At 36.0% G+C, this 18,252-nt stretch overlaps 1 protein-coding gene across 1 annotated transcript; it reads right to left on the bottom strand.

Annotated features, from left to right (window-relative positions):
• Positions 1-3,250: 3,250 nt before the first annotated feature.
• On the bottom strand, positions 3,251-16,669 carry rtn2b (reticulon 2b). Its single transcript, XM_007250024.4, has 7 exons — positions 16,589-16,669; positions 12,020-12,227; positions 9,579-9,717; positions 7,411-7,480; positions 6,877-6,923; positions 6,730-6,788; positions 3,251-5,141 (listed from the first exon to the last, which is right to left on the bottom strand). Exons 1-7 carry the CDS (start codon positions 16,599-16,601, stop codon positions 5,045-5,047), a joined length of 633 nt encoding a protein of 210 aa, XP_007250086.2. The 5' UTR covers positions 16,602-16,669; the 3' UTR covers positions 3,251-5,044.
• Between the last annotated feature and the right edge of the window lie 1,583 nt (positions 16,670-18,252).

Genomic DNA, 18,252 nt, shown 5'->3' with positions numbered 1-18,252 from the left:
TGGCGTGAGAGTCCAGGGCATGCTGGGAAGAGGAGTTCCTTGACAGTGGCTCAGAGTCAGAGGTTGGTTCTGGTGATGTACCAGTGCCAGATTCAACCGATTTGACAATTTTCGGTAAAACAGACTTAATTTTTTTTTTTTTTTAAACTAACGATTTGTGAGTTTACATTGTGGTACCATTGCTTTCAACTTAAAATAAAAACAAGTCTTAAAGGAGAACTCCGGTGTAAAATGAATTTTCGTTGTAGTAAAACATGATAAAAAGTTCTTACCTTTGATGAATAGCAAACCTCCGTTCTCCCACAGCGTTCTGAGATCCAGAAATTTTAACAGTTTGTCCAAAAACCCTTCAGACTGGGGGCATAATTTGTCCTAATAAATTCCGCCATTATCCAGCTCAAAGTAGCTCCACACCTCCTTGCTAGAATCCGGAGAGCCCTGACATTTAAAACAAGCTTAAAACAAGCTTCTTGTGCACTTGTTAAGTTATTAATGCCTCGTTTTAAATGTCAGGGCTCTCCGGATTCTAGTAAGGAGGTGTGGAGCTACTTTGAGCTGAATACATTTCTGGATCTCGGAACGCTGTGGGAGAGCGGAGGGGAGCTATTCATCAAAGATAAGAACTTTTTATCATGTTTTACTACAACAAAAGTCCATTTTACACCAGAGTTCTCCTTTAAGAGCTGCTGGATTAAAACAGGAATGCTCAGACTGTGTCTGAATCTAGAGGAAGGACCTGTATAAAGTCATGGACTCAGTGTCCTTTGAGGCTCCGTTGGTCGTGTCAGTGGAGTGATGGGGTGGTACACTCTGGTCCATTCTGAAGCACTTGTCACCACAGGAATGGTATAATGGCTTTCTCTGCAGCCTTTGATGGCAGTGATTAGAGCATGTTTACAGTCAGGAAAGCACGTCAGTATTAAAATAGCCACAGTCTTCTGGCCTAAACTGTCGTATTAGAGACATAGAGTCATATTGTCCAGCTAGAGACAACAATCTGCAACCAATGATTTTTTATGAGAATGTTGGCATGCATTTTTTCGATTCTTTTCAGAATGTTGGCTATGAAGTGTGTGTTTCTTATAAAAATGATGCTGTGATGTTGGATACCCAACATCTGTCACTCTACCCTCAAAAAAAAAGAAAAGAAAAAAACGTATGCTCTCATTTGAAGGCCTGCAAATGAATCCCACACTACACGACCGGAATTGGGTAAGAGGTCACCCTGGGTAACACAAACTGAAATACAGCATGATGACATCATGTAACAACACGTCTCGAGTTGCTTATGTAAATGAAAAAAAAATTAATCACCCATGTTTTTCCAAGGAAATTACATTTGCAACCTGTCAAGACCGTAATACACGCTTGTATCACTCATTCCTGCCGTCCTTGGCGGAGCAGAACAGATGGGAGGCATTTGAAATCTGAAATCTGTGAAGAAAACTGTTTATATACTGAATTCCTTTCCATTTAAATCATTGCTTCGAGTGATCATGGAAAAGATTTCCCTCCAAAACACGGATCCTGTGTAAAGAACAATACCTGTGGCTTATTTGCTCTTTGCTCGCTGTCAGTCAGCAAATATGGCAATAATGGAATGGTCTTATAGCGCCCTCTTGTGGAAAGATCCAGACAAGAATTTCTACTTTAGCTATAGCTCTCCATTATCTACTAACTGCTCATCATCTACTCAAACATATAACCCAGAACCTGTTTCTACTTTAGATATAGGTCTCTAGTATCTTCTATTTTTTACATTAGCTGTAGCTCCACATTATCTCTCCATACTGTTGTTTTAATCTGTTATTTGTTTGTACTGAGCGGGTTTTAATTTTACATTTAAATGCTTTACACATGCTTGCTTCACCTAAATTGCAAGCAATATAAACAGCTTACATGGTTAATATTTGCCCTTTACCTTTCTTATGTTACATTTCTTTTAAAAAGTGCTACTCTTTTTTTATTCGTTTTTTAATAAAATGTAAAAGAAAATGAATTAAACTCAAGATATGAGTAGAAAATGTGTTTAGTTTCAAATTTACAAATGAAGCAATGTTTATTAGCCCTTGGCCAAACATACTGTATGTAATATAAATGTGTGTGTGTGTGTGGGGGGTGTACAGTGTGTGTTTATTGAAAATGTGTTTTGATTTATGTTTTTCACAAAAAATGAGCCAATGCCAATGAGTTTGAGATAGAAAAAATATTTTTTTTGTATCATTTGATGAAACATGAAAACGGGTCCCACAGACCCGAACACCACACAAGGGTTAATTGTATTAACTCAACCACAAAAAGTGCTAGGATTAGACTTTAGGAATTCAGCAGTGGATATATATGGTAAATATATGGTAAAATAAGTAGTTTTAGTTTGATGCTAAATGTAAGTATTTTTTTATACTACTGTAATCTATTTATTCAAATACATTCCCAACAATTTCCAATATTTAATTAAAATAGCCGTTCATTCTTTTTTACAGGAGAACAGCTACTATAATTCGTCTTTGTGTGGGAAGAAATATTAAACACTGATTTTAATGCATTAATCCTTTGCATCTGATCTGTACGACTTTTATGGCCTTAAATACTTGAGTATGTTTAATTATCACTACTTGTATTCTTTTAACCAATTATATAAAGTGCCAGTCCAACGATTTTAATTGGTTTTCTTTCTTTCTATATATTTTTTTTCATTGTAAATTTAATATTGAAGACGATATTAAAGCTATAGTAAACACAAAGAACATATATTTTGAAATAAACCACACTATCTTTTATACTTTCGATTATTCTATAAAAGTAGCACATTTATCTTTGAGGACAGATCTGCACTCTCTTGTTTTGTATTTTAATCTCTGTGTCTTCATGAGGGAGAATCACCTGGAATAGTTTTCTCAGCGTCTTGAAGGAAGGAGTTTCTGGAGGTGCTGAACAATAGTTGCTACTTTTCCTTCATTCATTCCTTTCCTTCCCAATTAAATCACCTAAAATCACCATCTCAGTTCATCAGGTTTAGATCAGGGGATTAATGTGGAGGAATAACACTTTTTTACTGTTTAATATGTAATTCCATATGTGCCCCTTAATTGTTTTCATGTCTTTAATATTAATCTACAATATAGAAAATAAATTAAATAAATAAATGTTACAATGTAAGAAAACAAATCGTAAAAAGAAAGAAAACACATAATAAAACATATAAATAAAAAAATATAAATAAAAAGAAGAATACCAAAATACCACACAGTAAAGTCACTGCCATGTGAAAAAAACTGTCTTTATTTAAATAATCACATTACACTTACTGTACATTATGATTTGGTGACAATAGTTCCACTCAGATCCATCTGAGGTCAACTGCTTCTGTTTTATTTGTTCATTAGGAACCAGTACAGACATATGTTACTGTAATAATTTTAATAGTAAAATTAGTTTTAATAATAAAATCAGAGCACCATAAGATAATAAACCATCTGGGGTCCACAAACTCACCAGCCATTATTATTATTATTATTATTATTATTATTATTATTATTATTATTATTATTATTATTATTATTATTATAAATGTCCTTATTAATAGTACTAAAATATACAGGATGCAGAAATATGGTAAAAAAAAAAAAGTAATGACTGTAAAATCTGCACTTTTATTTTCATCTTATAAAAAGATTGTTCGTGACTCACATTTGGAGTAACAGGGCTATGATTAAGCACCAGGGCAAAGCAGGATTTAAAGTCAATTAACAATTAAACAATTAAGTAAGCACTTCCTGAATTTCAATTAATCAATTTCATACAAAACATCGACACACACATGCACGGATCCACCAATCACAGATGAGGCTACATTCACATTACAAGCCACATTGCTTAAATCAGATTTTTTGCCCAGATCATATTTGTCTATCTTGTCGGTTCACATTCACTGTAAATGTAAGTGATTTGTATCAGTGTGTAATGTGAACGAATCTGTTCCTGAAACGCCGTCTCACATGCTGCACATTGATACCTGTATAAACGTCTCCTTGTTCAACAACAACAAAAAACTCATATAAGAGAGACGAGAGACTTGTAGCTTTATAAAGGGAAATGGATGAGTTAGCAGCTCACATGGATCTGAATTATGATGTATCTGATTTAGGACCATCTTTGAAATGTGCTCAAATCTGATTTGAAAAAATCTGATTTGGCACGTTCACACAGCCATCAAAAAAATCAGATCTGAGCAACATTGAGCAAAAAAATCTAATTTGAGTCACTTTAGCCTGGTAATGTGAACATAGCCTGAGGGGCAGATGATGGATTACTGAATCTGTCATCTGGCTACAAGATGATATAATGGTTAAAACAATTTTTTTTTTCTATATTTATGAGAAGGAGACAAATTTAATAGCATATTGTAATTAATTAATAGTTTTATAGTTGACTGAGAGCGTTAGAAGAGTCCCAACACTCGACACTTTTAAACCCAGGATGAAAACCTTCAGGTTTGATCAAGTCTTTAGCTCTGTTTAAAACACTGCTATTTTTTAACAGCACTTTTATTCTAATTCATTTTGTTAATGTTCCCTCTTTTAAATATGTTGTTTTAATCACATTTAATTTATGCTTTATTCTTATTTTATTTTTATTTCCATTTTTATTGTTATTCTTCTTTTACATGTTTTTAATTTGACTTATTCTTTGTATTTTTTAATTTGTAAAGCACTTTTAATGACTGGTAGTTTTGCTGCCTTTGTAAGTGAGTGAGAGAGAAAGGGAAATGTATGGAGGAGTAGTGAGAGTTAGTTATGAAATTTAATCCATATTTCAGCATAAATAAATATCTACTTTCGTGGACCCCAGAGGGTTAAGAGCTTTCCCTCCCTACCAGCACCCCATTTAATTCTGCAACCACCTCCACCTGCCCACAGGCCCCATCCGCACAGTAAGACCCTGGATACAATAAGACTGTCTTTATCTTCTTCTTTATCACTCCGTCTATCCCTCCATTACACTCTCTTCATCCTCCTTCTCACTCTCTTCATCCACATCCTCTTTATTTAGCCTTTAGTTTGAGTTTGGTTGTGGGTGCAGGGGTGGGTGCAGGAGCAGGGGGTGGATGAGGTTTGGCCAACGACACGATGAGCTCCACACTGGAAAAAAGAGAGAAACAAAAACAGGATTTCAAGTGACTTTTTGCTGAACAACAGAAGTCAAATCTGTGTTTACACTGCCTGATCTGTGTTTACACTGCCTTCCTGTTAGTCACTTTATAACACAATCCTCAATGCCCCATTACACCACCTCCGGCTCCTCCATGCCCCATCTCCATCTCCATCTGTTCGGCCAGAAACACGTGGTGGAATCCGGTAAACGCCTGGCCTGTCCTTGATTTTTATCTCCCTGCGTCAGTCATTCCTCATCTGTATGTGATTAACTGTCTGTGTGTTGGAAACCCTAGAAATGCTGCCCATTCGGCGGTTCGAATCCCGGTCATGCAGCTTGCCATCGGCTATCGGAGCTCTCAGAGAGCACAATTGTCCTTGCTCTCTCTGGTTGGGTACAGTAGATGGCGCTCTTTCCCTTCATCACTCCTAGGGTGATGTGGATCAGCACAAGGCTGCATCTGTGAGCTGATGTATCAGAACCGAGTCGTCCGAGCATTAGCGCTGTGATGCTACTTGGCAATGCTGCATCAGCAGCAGTTCAAAAAGTTCAAAAAGAGGCGGAGTCTGACTTCACATGTATCGGAGGAGGCATGTGTTAGTCTTCCCCCTGTGTTTGGGCATCAATAGTAATAGCGGGAGTCCTAATGAGTGGGTTGGGTAAAAGAAAGAAAGATGCCCACACTATCTCACTTAACCAGTTACTCCCTTTGGGAAGATGCAATTTGTAGGATTGACAGCTCACTGCTAGATATGAACGTTTAGCTGTGTTGTCATTAGCTATTAGCATTTTAGTCCCAATCCTGCCTAAGTGTATTAGGAAATGCAGCCAATGATTGTAGTGATTCAAAGAACGCAACTGATGTATTCTTCTTGGCCATTAGTTGCTTACTACTCACTCCTTTGCACGTTCAAGGAGAGAAGAAAAATAAATGTGCAAATGTTTTCAGCAAAGATAAAGCTTCTTATCTGTGAAGTAAGTGTTTATTATCTCAGTAAAACACTAACATTACAATAAATACAAACAGCATTTTTAAAATTTTTCATGTTTTCCTTAAAACATCTCCTTATCTCTCCTCCTCATCTAAGTTTAAAATAATTATTTCTAGTTCTCATCATATTAATCAACACCTGGTTTGGTAAGTTGGTAAAATTCCTCCTTACGTTTTACTGTATGTATGTTTATTTGCATCTGTTCAAATCATATGTGGTGCTTTTTCAGGTCATTTGTTTTGGTGCCTAAAACTTTTGCACAGTACTGTATACATATATGAAATATATGAAATGTTTTAAAAATGTGTGATGTGATTGAACCTGTTTTGAGACAGTCATGTGGCTTGTTTTGTTTTGATACGTGATTTGTTTTAGTGTACTGAAATGTGATTCAAATTAATTTGTCTGCGTCCTGCTACACTTCTACTCTACTAGATTTCACTACTAGACCACTAGATTTCAGATTTCCACATATAAATATATATATATAAATAAAAGTTCAATTACAAATATGTAGAATCCATATTTCTGTCCCTGGAGTGCACTGACATTATAGAAATAATTACAAATGTCAAGAACTCACGTCTCTTTGGTTTTGTCCACTAATAATGTGACTACACTGATGATCTTGTCCACACGCGCCTGTCAAAAAGACACAAAGACTCGGTCAAGAATTGCTTGAGACAATAAATTCTTAAAAATATTGTTTTCTTAAGCGCTGATCTCTTACCTGCTGAAGTTTGTAGGCCAGAGGCAGAGAGAATGCACAAATAACTCCTGTTATATACAGACAATAAAAAAACAACATTCTCAATGAACACAGGCTTCTTATAGACCTTTAAGAAAGTAAGAATTGTAAAATGTACTTAAATTAGGACATATAGGCTTATTCGAAGAAAAAAAATCTGCCAATGTGATCAACTATTTTTTCTTACTATCTTACTAAGATTTCTTTAAAAAAAAAGGAATCGTAAAATCTTAAAGTGAGTGAAGTAAGACTAAAACCAAGACCTACATTTGGGCACAAGAATCAGAATAAATTGATTGGTAACTTATTGTGTACTATTTTGAGTTTAAATTACTTAAAATAAGGTGAAACTTCAAAGTAAGACTGATTAAGATAATTATTCCTAAAATAAGCAAAATAATCGATCACGTATAATGCTTAGATTAGAGAAGAAAATAATATTTACTGCCTTAAACTTTCTAAGATTTTGTTATTTTGCAGTGTTGAAATTCTAGACATGCTGTAAAAAGCTCTTACCAGAAATCAGAAGAGTAAGACCATTGGTTTGGAGCCCCACATAGGTCAGCAGGTACAGCAGAAAGGTAAACTATAAAAAAGAAATATATATTTATTCACTCTTAGCACACCATATATTCATATATATTTCATATATTCATTCACCTGTGATCAGTGATGCTAATGTTGTGTGTCAGTCCTGTCACTGTCTGTCTGCCTGCCACTGACTCTAGTTCTCCTGAAAAAGACTCCATTTCCCATGATGCATCTGTGCTCAACCCTCTGAACATATCAGATCATGTGACGCATCGGCGTTCCGGCTCACCATGCTATTGAGATTGCTCACACCTGGACTCATTTGTATAAATACCCCCTGCTTTCACTCAATCCTCGCTCGGGATTATATCTATTTTACATAGCTCTTCTACCTTGTGTTTCCTTTGTGTTTGAACATTTGTTTCCGACCTGTTTTGCTACCTCTGCCACTCTTTTGCCTAGCCCCTTTGTATTTTTGTTAGCTTTTTCTGGTATCAACCATTTTTTTTTTTATTGCCTGCGCACTTTGATATGCAATTTTTTTATTGACCCTGCCTGTCCCTGACTATTCTTATAAGCCTGACCCCTTATTTAATGAATTATATGTTTTGTATCCGCGCTTGTCTGTCCAGTGTTTGGTTCCCTTGACATTATGGCTGATTGGTGTATTTCATAGCTTGAAATTTCACTTATAACCATCCCAAAAGGTACGTATGTAATACAGTCATATGAAAAGTTTGGGCACCCCTATTAATCTTAACCATTTTTAGTTCTAATTATTTGGGTGTTTGCAACAGCAATTTCAGTTTGATATATCTAATAACTGATGGACACAGTAATATTTCAGGATTGAAATGAGGTTTATTGTACAGAAAATGTGCAATTTGCATTAAACCAAAATTTGACTGGTGCAAAAGTATGGGTTCCCTTATCATTTTATGGATTTGAATACTCCTAACTACTTTTTACTGACTTACTGAAGCACAACATTGGTTTGGTAACCTCATTGAGCTTTGAACTTCATAGCCAGGTGTATCCAATCATGAGAAAAGGTATTTAAGGTGGCCAATTGCAAGTTGTTCTCCTTTTTGAATCTCATCTGAAGAGTGGCATCATGGGCTCATCAAAACAACTCTCAAATGATCTAAAACAAAGAAGCTGTATGGGAGAGTGATGCGAAAGAAGCCATTTCTGCAAGCACGCCACAAACAGAGTCGCCTAAAGTGTGCTAAAGTGTGACACCATCTGCAGCAAGATGATGCTGCAGCTCTTTGGAGGTGGTCTGTGGATTGTCCTTGACTGTTCTCACCATTCTTCTTCTCCGCCTTTCTGATATTTTTCTTGGCCTGTCACTTCTGGGCTTAACAAGAACTGTCCCTGTGGTCTTCCATTTCCTTACTATGTTCCTCACAGTGGAAACTGACAGGTTAAATCTCTGAGACAACTTTTTGTATCCTTCCCCTGAACAACTATGTTGAACAATCTTTGTTTTTAGATCATTTGAGAGATGTTTTGATGAGCCCATGATGCAATTGGCCACCTTAAATACCTTTTCTCATGATTGGATACACCTGGCTATGAAGTTCAAAGCTCAATGAGGTTACCAAACCAATGTTGTGCTTCAGTAAGTCAGTAAAAAGTAGTTAGGAGTATTCAAATCAATAAAATGATAATAAAACGATATATGATAATAAAATGATTCCCATACTTTTTTGAACCAATTTTGGTTTAATGCATATTGCACATTTTCTGTACAATAAACCTTATTTCAATCCTGAAATATTACTGTGTCCATCAGTTATTAGATATATCAAACTGAAATGGCTGTTGCAAACACCCAAATATTTACAACTAAAAATGATTAAGATTAATAGGGGTTCCCAAACTTTTTCATATGACTGTACATGGTCCTACATTCTATAAATAAAATTGCTGTCTCTCATAAAGCTAGTGTGATTAAAATATTCAGTGTGACTTCCTGCAGCAGTGAAGCTGTTGGGAATTAAAGCTCATGCTAATAGTTCATTTCTGTTCCAATTACGTAAGTGGACAGTTTTTCCCTCAGTGTGCTGGAAGTAGGTCACCTGCTGCTGTAAAATGTGCAGAAATATCATATCACTTTTAACGTTCTTCACTCAAACATGCTTTCAGACCTTCAGTGAGTCCACAGTGCTGTCGATGAAGATGAGTCTCTTCAGCTCTGTGATGAGGTTGGCGATCAGAAGAACTATCTTCTCCACAACACGAATCGTGTCCTCATCCGTCAAAGTGCTGTCCTCGTCCAGGTATGACCTTTTATATAATAAGGAAGACAGAGACATGATAGAGAGAGATGATAAAACAATATCCTGGTTTCAGTTTTAACTGCTTCAGGGTGAGTATTGTTTCCTGTACATCACTGACACCTTTCTTTCTGTTATATAAATCAAATATTAAATAATCACAATTATTTGAGCTGCTGAGGATTTTTTAACCTTTTCAGACCCTGCTTCTATTACAATGGACATCAGGTATTTTCCACTTTTTTAATGTTCTATTGCACATAACGCTGAGACCTGCTGTCCATGAGAATAGACCATGCACCAGCCAATGAAAAGGTTTAAAAGCCAATAAAAAAGTAGCTTAGCCCCGCCCACTGCACTGACAAAAAAAATGCAGTAACAATGGCATTAGAGAGTGGCAGCACAATAGAGCCAACAATGCAAAGTAATAAGAGCTCATCCTTACTTTTTATTATTACGTTTTTTTTTTTTTTTTCAGTTCAGGGATCAAATACAAAATAAAAATGTTAAACACAGGCTTTCAATACGAACACAATATGAACATAAAAAAATATTATATGTTTTAGTTCACTTAATTTTATTGCTATATACATTTTGTTAGGGTTTTAGAGTCTTATTTTCTGTGCATTACAGACAGAAAATTGCATTCTTATATTTTTCCATCACTGGAATCAAATACAAGTTCAAGAGAAACCAAATTTAAAACACACTTAAACTCAAGCTTAAACTTAAGCTCAATCCTCTCTTTTTTACTTTGTTTAATTCTCACAAACTAGAACCACCATACTGGTGGCTTTCCTTTCTGATAAACACCAAGTTGGGTTTATCCTTGTCATGGGTTTCTTTTTTTTTCTATATTTTCTTGTCTTTTCTTAATGTCTTTTCTTGTCTTTTCTTGTTATATTTTTTTCTTTTTTTCTCCCCCTGTTATCAGTCACCCCTCTACAAAGGTGCAACATAGAGCGAGCCTTTTTTGGCTCAGTTGTTTATATAGTGCTGCACAGGTGTGGCTGATTGGCTCTCATCACTGCCAAGGATTCTGGGAATTGGAGTTTTGGGACCCAACTCCACTATTTTTTCCCCTGCGTCTACCAGCCCCCCCTTCTTGCAGTCAATGGTGTAGCACTGCCCATTACAAAATAACCTCCTTTCATTTTAGATAGAAAGATAGATAGATAGATAGATAGATAGATAGATAGATAGATAGATAGATAGATAGATAGATAGATAGATAGATAGATAGATAGATAGATAGATAGATAGATAGATAGATAGATAAAAAGAAACAAGTAAAGTTAAACTAATTTGTCTTTTTTTATATTGCATTCAGGCATTTTAGGCTGGGGTTAATCAGCTGTGGTGGTAAAATGCGGGATTTAATTTGCACACAAGATCATGTCAAGTCAAAGCAAAATCCTACAAATTAGAAATCGTGCTCAGACACATTTTTACACCCCAAAAAGCAGACATATGGTGGTCATCCTATATAACAGTTAACACTATATCATGATGAATATGTTTGCGTACGTGGTTTTGTATATACAGTATATTTACTGTCAATAATTCACTGTGAAAAACCTTTGCTTGACTCTATACATGTGATTTTGTGTCTAATCATCTGTGTAAACATCTGAGTATAATGTGTGAGTGCACATTAATACAGTAGCCTTTACAAGGCTAAAACCAGCCAAGAGCCTGTATACATACAGGGGTTGGACAATGAAACTGAAACACCTGGTTTTAAAAAACAATAATTTAGTGTCCCAATGGTCAGTTCTGGTGGAAACAGAAGAGTTGAGGTGAACATTGAATTCTGCGTGATTTGATCAGCCGTGGTTTTATGTTTTTTGGATACAATCCGGGTTAGCACCCGAACATCCCTTTCAGACAGCTTCCTCTTACAGCATCCACAGTTAATCCTGTTGGATGTGGTTGGTCCTTCTTGGTGGTATGCTGAAATTACCCTGGATACCGTGGCTCTTGATACATCACAAAGATTTGCTGTCTTGGTCACAGATGCACCAGCAAGACGTGCACCAACAATTTATCCTCTTTTGAACTCTGGTATGTCACCCATAATGTTCTGGCATTGCAATATTTAGAGCAGAACTGTGCTCTTACCCTGCTAATTGAACCTTCACACTCTGCTCTTACTGGTGCAATGATGTACAATTAATGAAGATTGGCCACCAGGCTGCTCCAATTTAGCCATGAAACCTAAAATCCCACACTAAAATGACAGGTTATTCAGTTTCATTGTCCAACCCCTGTATATAAGTTGTTGTTTTGGATAAAGCTCTGCTCCTACTTACTGGAAGGGATGCGTCCCATCGTTGAGACGGACCAGGTCCATGGATCTGTAGGTGAGCCGCACAAACAGGGTGAAAAACATGATGCCCAGGCCCAGATTGGACAGAACAGAGATGGCACTGAGCTGGAACAGGCTGGCCAACCCCACCACCAGTCCCGTGAACACCAGGCCCGTTTTGGTCACATCCCGCCAGTACAACAAATCTGCCACTGTGGAGAGAGAAGAAAGGAACACAGTGCGACTGAGGAAGAGAATAAAGCCCTGTCTGAATCTGTGTTGGTTCTGGAATGAGATTAAAGGCATAACCTCAAACATCTCTCTTATGCTTTAATGTCTGCCTGTGTGCAGTTTATTGTAATCCATGTGTTTATAGAGAGAAGGTCATTTTTCTAACCCATTATATTCTCTCTTCTTGTTTGTTCTTGTGTCTGAATTTCAGAAAGCCCCAGTGGTGAGTGCTGAATGATCAACAAACGGTATGCAGTGGAGGGAAAAACCAGCCTGTCAAGTAATATTTCTTGGTTTCTCTTGAAATAGATTCCTTTAGAATGCTTATTGTAAACATGTGCACAGTGGGAGGAGCATTTTAATGGGTCATTCCATCATTTGGACTTTGAAGATTCAGTCACAAGTTTCCATAAAACAACAAATATCTGTTTATTTAATTCATATTAAGTATATATTTTTTCTTGCTTTAAATTATATAAAAACTGCTACTCAAAACCTGCTTCTGCTGGTAGCTGGTTATAGATGGTTTAAACCAGGTTTTTGATGATCAAAGTAGTTGAAATGTTGGTTATTCAAGGAATACAAACTCAAAGCTGCCAACATAGAGTATGTTCACATTACAATCCACATTGCTCAAATCTGATTTTTTGCTCAGATCAGATTTGGCTTCAGATCTTGACGGTTCACATCCACTGTAAATGTAAGTGATCTGTATCTGTGTGTAATGTGAACGAATCTGTCCCTGAAACGCTGTCTCACATGCGCGCACGTATAAACGTCTCCTTCTTCACCAACAACAAAAACCCTCATATTAGAGAGATGAGAGACTCGTAGCTTTATAAAGGGAAATGGATGAGTTAGCAGCTCATATGTGGAGCATCTTTTGCTGGAGTGGAGAAACAGTAAACAGCTGCTCTGAAGTTCTTGCTCAGGTCGAGGAGGTGAAAAAAGGCCAGGCGGTTTGCTTTTGCTGTTTTTTTTGCAGCTACAGCTGCACAGTTGCACCAAGAGATGTGCATAAAAGCATAAAAAAAGGCGTATGAATTCTGATTTGACCGTTCACGTTCATGTCGCATGTCCATGGATCAGATACGTATCTGATTTAGGACCGATTTGAACAAATCTGATTTGGCACGTTCAAACGGCAAGATCTGATCCACAATGAGCAAAAAATCGAATTCGAGTCACTTCAGCCTGGTAATTTTAATTTAGCCATGGTATATGTTCCATACAATCAACATCAAGCAGCATTTTGTCAGCATTGCATATTTTGGTATTATGATTTTTTTTTACTCCATTTTTTAATACTTTGCATTAAATAAAATAAAGGTATACCTTAGAACAGAACAGAAGATGCAAAGGTGGCTTATAAGGAGTCATATTCATTCATTTGCACCTTTTTTAATGTATTTCTTTTAAGTGCAACATTAACCCCTTAACAGGCCAGGATTTTTGTCAATTTTCTACCTGTTATTACATTAATTAATCTTGAGGATTTCTATTCAAGCATCACATAAAAAGCTTTCATGTTTGATAAGGAACATTACTGAAAATTACAATTGTAATTGTAATAGAAACTATAGAAAAATACTACTAAAATAAGAGACCACTTAAAAATGATGACCAGCCTGTTTAGAGACGGTATAGGCTGTGGAATGGACTGAAGGTTTGAAACCAGCTCATATTAAGTTCTATTTGTTGTAATTGTTTTTCTAATAATATGTTACATAATTTTTCTGCAGAGATACATTTATGACATGTATATATAGATTGTGAATCTCTTCAGTAAGCCCCTGTAGAAAAGAGCTAGACACATTCTGATGTACGTCAAGTATTAATAGATGACATTTTGGCTCTTTCCTGAACTTTATTTTTAAATCAATATATTTTTTTCTGAATACAAATTAAACAGTTCATGTTCTCCAAGCCTTTAGTTTCGTTATGTTTGTGTAGTTTTTATGTCTTTATTTTTACACCTGCAGAATTTGGGTTGATTCCTGTTACTGATCTGTAATTATTAAGAGGAGTAGAGAGCAGGAAAAGCAGGCAGCTTCTCTCAGTGTCCTGTAGGAGATTTTAAAGCGTGTAAATAACTTATTTTACTGCAGAAAATAAGGGTTTTGTATTTGTTATCACCTACAGCTGTAGCCTGTATACAGGACAAGGCATTTTTAATAGATAATAAAATAATTCTACAGAATATACTGTATTTGATTTGCTTGAATCATTTGCCACATATAAAACAAGCGAACAACATAATCATAATATCCATTGAATTCTTAACCCCCCTTATCATCTTTGGGGTGAATTTGACCCCATTCAGTGTTTAAAGTATCTGAATAAAAATGGTTGACATTAGTTTTGTGATTCATATTTATTGTCTTTTCTTAATTAAATGAAGACAATTAATTAAAAATAAATGTTTAAAATGTTTTAAGTTTAATGTCTGTTTTATTAGGGCTGATTTATTGGCATAAAACATGAGGAATATCAATATTTGACACATATTTGTGTGTTAATGATGTTGAGATCACTATGACATTCAGTTTTATAATATTTTTCTAAATGCCCCTTTACTTTAGGCCCTGATTTCACAAAACATTACTTATAATCAGAGGTGGAAAGTAATAAATTACATTTACTCAAATTACTGTAATTGAGTAGATTTTATGAGTAATTGTTATTTTTTAAGTATTTTTTAAAATAGGTCATTTTACTTTTACTCAAGTACATTTTGACACAAGTAATTTACTTCACTACATTGGAAAACTTCCCATTACAGAGTAAATAATTAAATGCTGGGGAAAAAAAACGAATTGTCTGAATAATAAAAAAAAGAGTTTTGTTCTCCATGGCAGCACGCTGTGTGAATCAGCTGTGGTCTGTGTGCGCGGCTTGGGGGAACCGGTGTTCTGTCGAGTTTTGCTACCCATCGATATGTGCTTCTTTACGGCACTGTGCATGCACCGACCAACAGTTTTCTATTTTTCTATGATTTCATGTTTTTAATGATAATTCCTTACGTTTTTATTGGAAACATTAAACAATGCTTAACAATGCTTAACAATGCTTAAATGCTTAAATGTAAAAAAAACATATAAATAGCAGTTAAAGCATAGCAATGGCAAGTTTAAAAATAATAATGACCTGTAAAACTATAAAAATACAGTTTATAGTCACCTATATGACCATAACCTTTTAACAATACAGAAAAAAAATGGATCATAGAAATCTATGTCACTTGTTCTTGAAAATGTTTTATGGGCTGGTCTGAACAAATACTGCCTGAAAGATCCAAATTATTATTTGGAATAATAGTTCATTAAAAACAATTTAATTTATGATTTGTACTTTTTACATCAAATAAATAAAAGTAACTATGTAACTTTTACTCAAAGTACATTTTAAATTGAGTACTTATTTTACTTTTACTTGAGTAGAATTTTATCAAAGTAAAGGTACTTTTACCTAATTACAATTTTTCAGTACTTTTTCCACCTCTGCTTATAATACTTATATAATACTATTAAAACACTTATAACAATGTCAGAACAGCGGATAATTTTTTAAACAAACATAAAGTAACTGGTGAGTACTTAGCTAACTTAGCTAACATGTTTAATGATCTGTAATTATATTATTATAATTTTCTGGGAGTTTAAATTCCTCTGATAAATTTGAGGATAGCAGGAGGGTTAAGAGATAGAGACCATAAACACACACACACACACATTCAGCAGATCAGTGTATACAGAGTGCCATTAACATCTCCTCGCCAAAAGCCAATGGATCCAGACAGCTGTTGCTTCCGATTATTCAGCCAACACAGGTGCAAATCCGTGCCGGGGCCGGCACAGGTGCAGAGCTATGAAGAGGAGGATCTCTCACAATGGAGCGCTCTTCAGTAAGACCCCCGGACCCTTAATCTGGCCTGACATGGCCGGTTCAGATTGAATCACTATTCGGTGAGTCATCTGGCGGCACGGCTACAAACAATTCAATTCAAAGAGAGGGTCTCACCTCTCTCCTCAGCTCAAAACATCACCGTGCCTTTCTTAAAGCACAAGTCCGGCCTCAGGCGGTAATCCATCCGGATCCATTCAGATCACGTCAGCTTGCCAAACGGCTGTAAGCAAGCCCACTGTGATGAGCTGACCACTCAGCAGTCTTACTGTAGCTCCACCATGCACTGCGCCAGCGCTGCCGGAAGCCCCTTCACCTGCCAGAACCCTTATTCTCCTTATTCTCAGCACCATGGCACACATTCAGCACTCCCTCAGCGGTTAGGAGCTCTACGGAGAGCTCAGCTCCAGCTTTCTCGAGTCTCATGGACATATCTCACCTTTGCTGGCCATTTCTGCTGCTTCCACGCCAAACCCCCTCTCCTCCCTGCACTCCTCCGACCCAACAGGCTTTTTTTGGCCACCCCAGCACTGTCAGCAGTAAAGGGCCGGCCTGACCTAATTATATCCCCTCCCTCCACTTGGACACCCCTTTGCACCCATCTTTACACACACACTCAGACACACACACACACACACACACACACATGCCCACACAAACATTCTGTCACAGGCAAGAAGCCCTCCGAGCTGCAGGAACCTGAGACGTCAGCAGCATGTGTCCGTGTGCAGACAGGCCTTGAACCTCTCGAGGCGAAACCCTTCTTAAATAGCAGCAATATTGCCTAATTAATGCTTATCTAGGACTAGGACAAGGCTTTCTGAAAGCTGGTGAAAGCCAAAATGTCATCTATTAATACTTGACGTACATCAGAATGTGTCTAGTTCTTTTCTACAGGGGATTACTGAAGAGATTCACAATCTATATATATATATATATATATATATATATATATATATATATATGTCATAAATGTATCACTGCAGAAAACAATATGTGACATATTATTAGAAAAACAATTACAACAAATAGAACTTAATATAATAATAGTTTCCTAACCTTCAGTCCATTCCACAGCCTATACCGTCTCTAAACAGGCTGGTCATCATTTTTAAGTGGTCTCTTATTTTTTTCCAGAGCTGTATAAATATATTCCTTCTTACATAGTAAATTAATATTGAAGTGATCCAGACTATGAAGAAACACATAAGGAATCATGTTGTAACTTAAAAGTGTTAAACAAACCAAAATACTCTGTGAAGAAGCATTTTTATGTGCTCTTATCTGAGGAGCTGTTAACTTGTGGTTTCTGAGGCTCTGATGAACTTATCCTGTACAACAGAGGGAACTCTTGCTCTTCCTGTCCTGGGGTGGTACTGATGAGGGCCAGTTTCATCATAGCGTTTTTGATTGTCTTTGTGAATATATTTGAGGATACTTTCAAAGTTCTTAAAAGTTTTGCATTGACTGATCTTTATTTCTTCTATTTAGTTGAGTAGTTTTTTGCTATAATATATTTTGGAACATTACTCAAATATTCACTATTCACTGTGTACCTGTAACTCTACCTCTTCACTACTTTACAACTGATGCTCTCAAACACATTAAGAGGCAAGAAATTCAAGTAATTAACTCTTTTTAAGTTGCATTGACAAGTGCCAAGATGTGGAATGCTGTCATCTAAGAGGAACTACTTAGAAGAATCTAAAATATAAAACATATTCCTTTTTTTTTACTTTTACTTTTTTGACTTTGGTTTTAATATACAAAGCAGATAATGCCAAAATAATGAAAAACAAAACTCTGAATTTAAGGTGTCCAAACTTTTGACTGATAATGGACATGTGTACGTGTGTACTTAATCAATATGTAAATACTGTTTTAAATCATACTGCTCACAACCCAGTTAATGCAGCCTATAATATAACATCTTATTTCTGTAATATCTCAAGAACCAGCCAACCAGAATAGAGCATATTTTACATTCCTAATGATAAAAAATGTTAGGATAATGATTGTTAATTCATTAATTATGATTTTGGAATTTTCAACCACATGAACAAAGAAGGTAGTATATGGTAGTTTATACATATATTTTGTACG

The sequence above is a fragment of the Astyanax mexicanus genome, chromosome 17 (assembly GCF_023375975.1).
Source record: "Astyanax mexicanus isolate ESR-SI-001 chromosome 17, AstMex3_surface, whole genome shotgun sequence".
NCBI classification, from domain to species: Eukaryota; Metazoa; Chordata; class Actinopteri; order Characiformes; family Acestrorhamphidae; genus Astyanax; species Astyanax mexicanus.
This window is presented reverse-complemented; position numbering and strand designations above follow the sequence as displayed.

Bases quoted from the DNA above. Each gene is read 5' to 3' on its own strand.
- rtn2b (XM_007250024.4), bottom strand. The intron at 6,924-7,410 runs GTAAGAGCTTTT...TGTATATAACAG, and splicing joins TCTTACTCTTCTGATTTCTG to GAGTTATTTGTGCATTCTCT. The intron at 5,142-6,729 runs GTGAGTTCTTGA...TCTTTTTTCCAG, and splicing joins GTGGACAAAACCAAAGAGAC to TGTGGAGCTCATCGTGTCGT.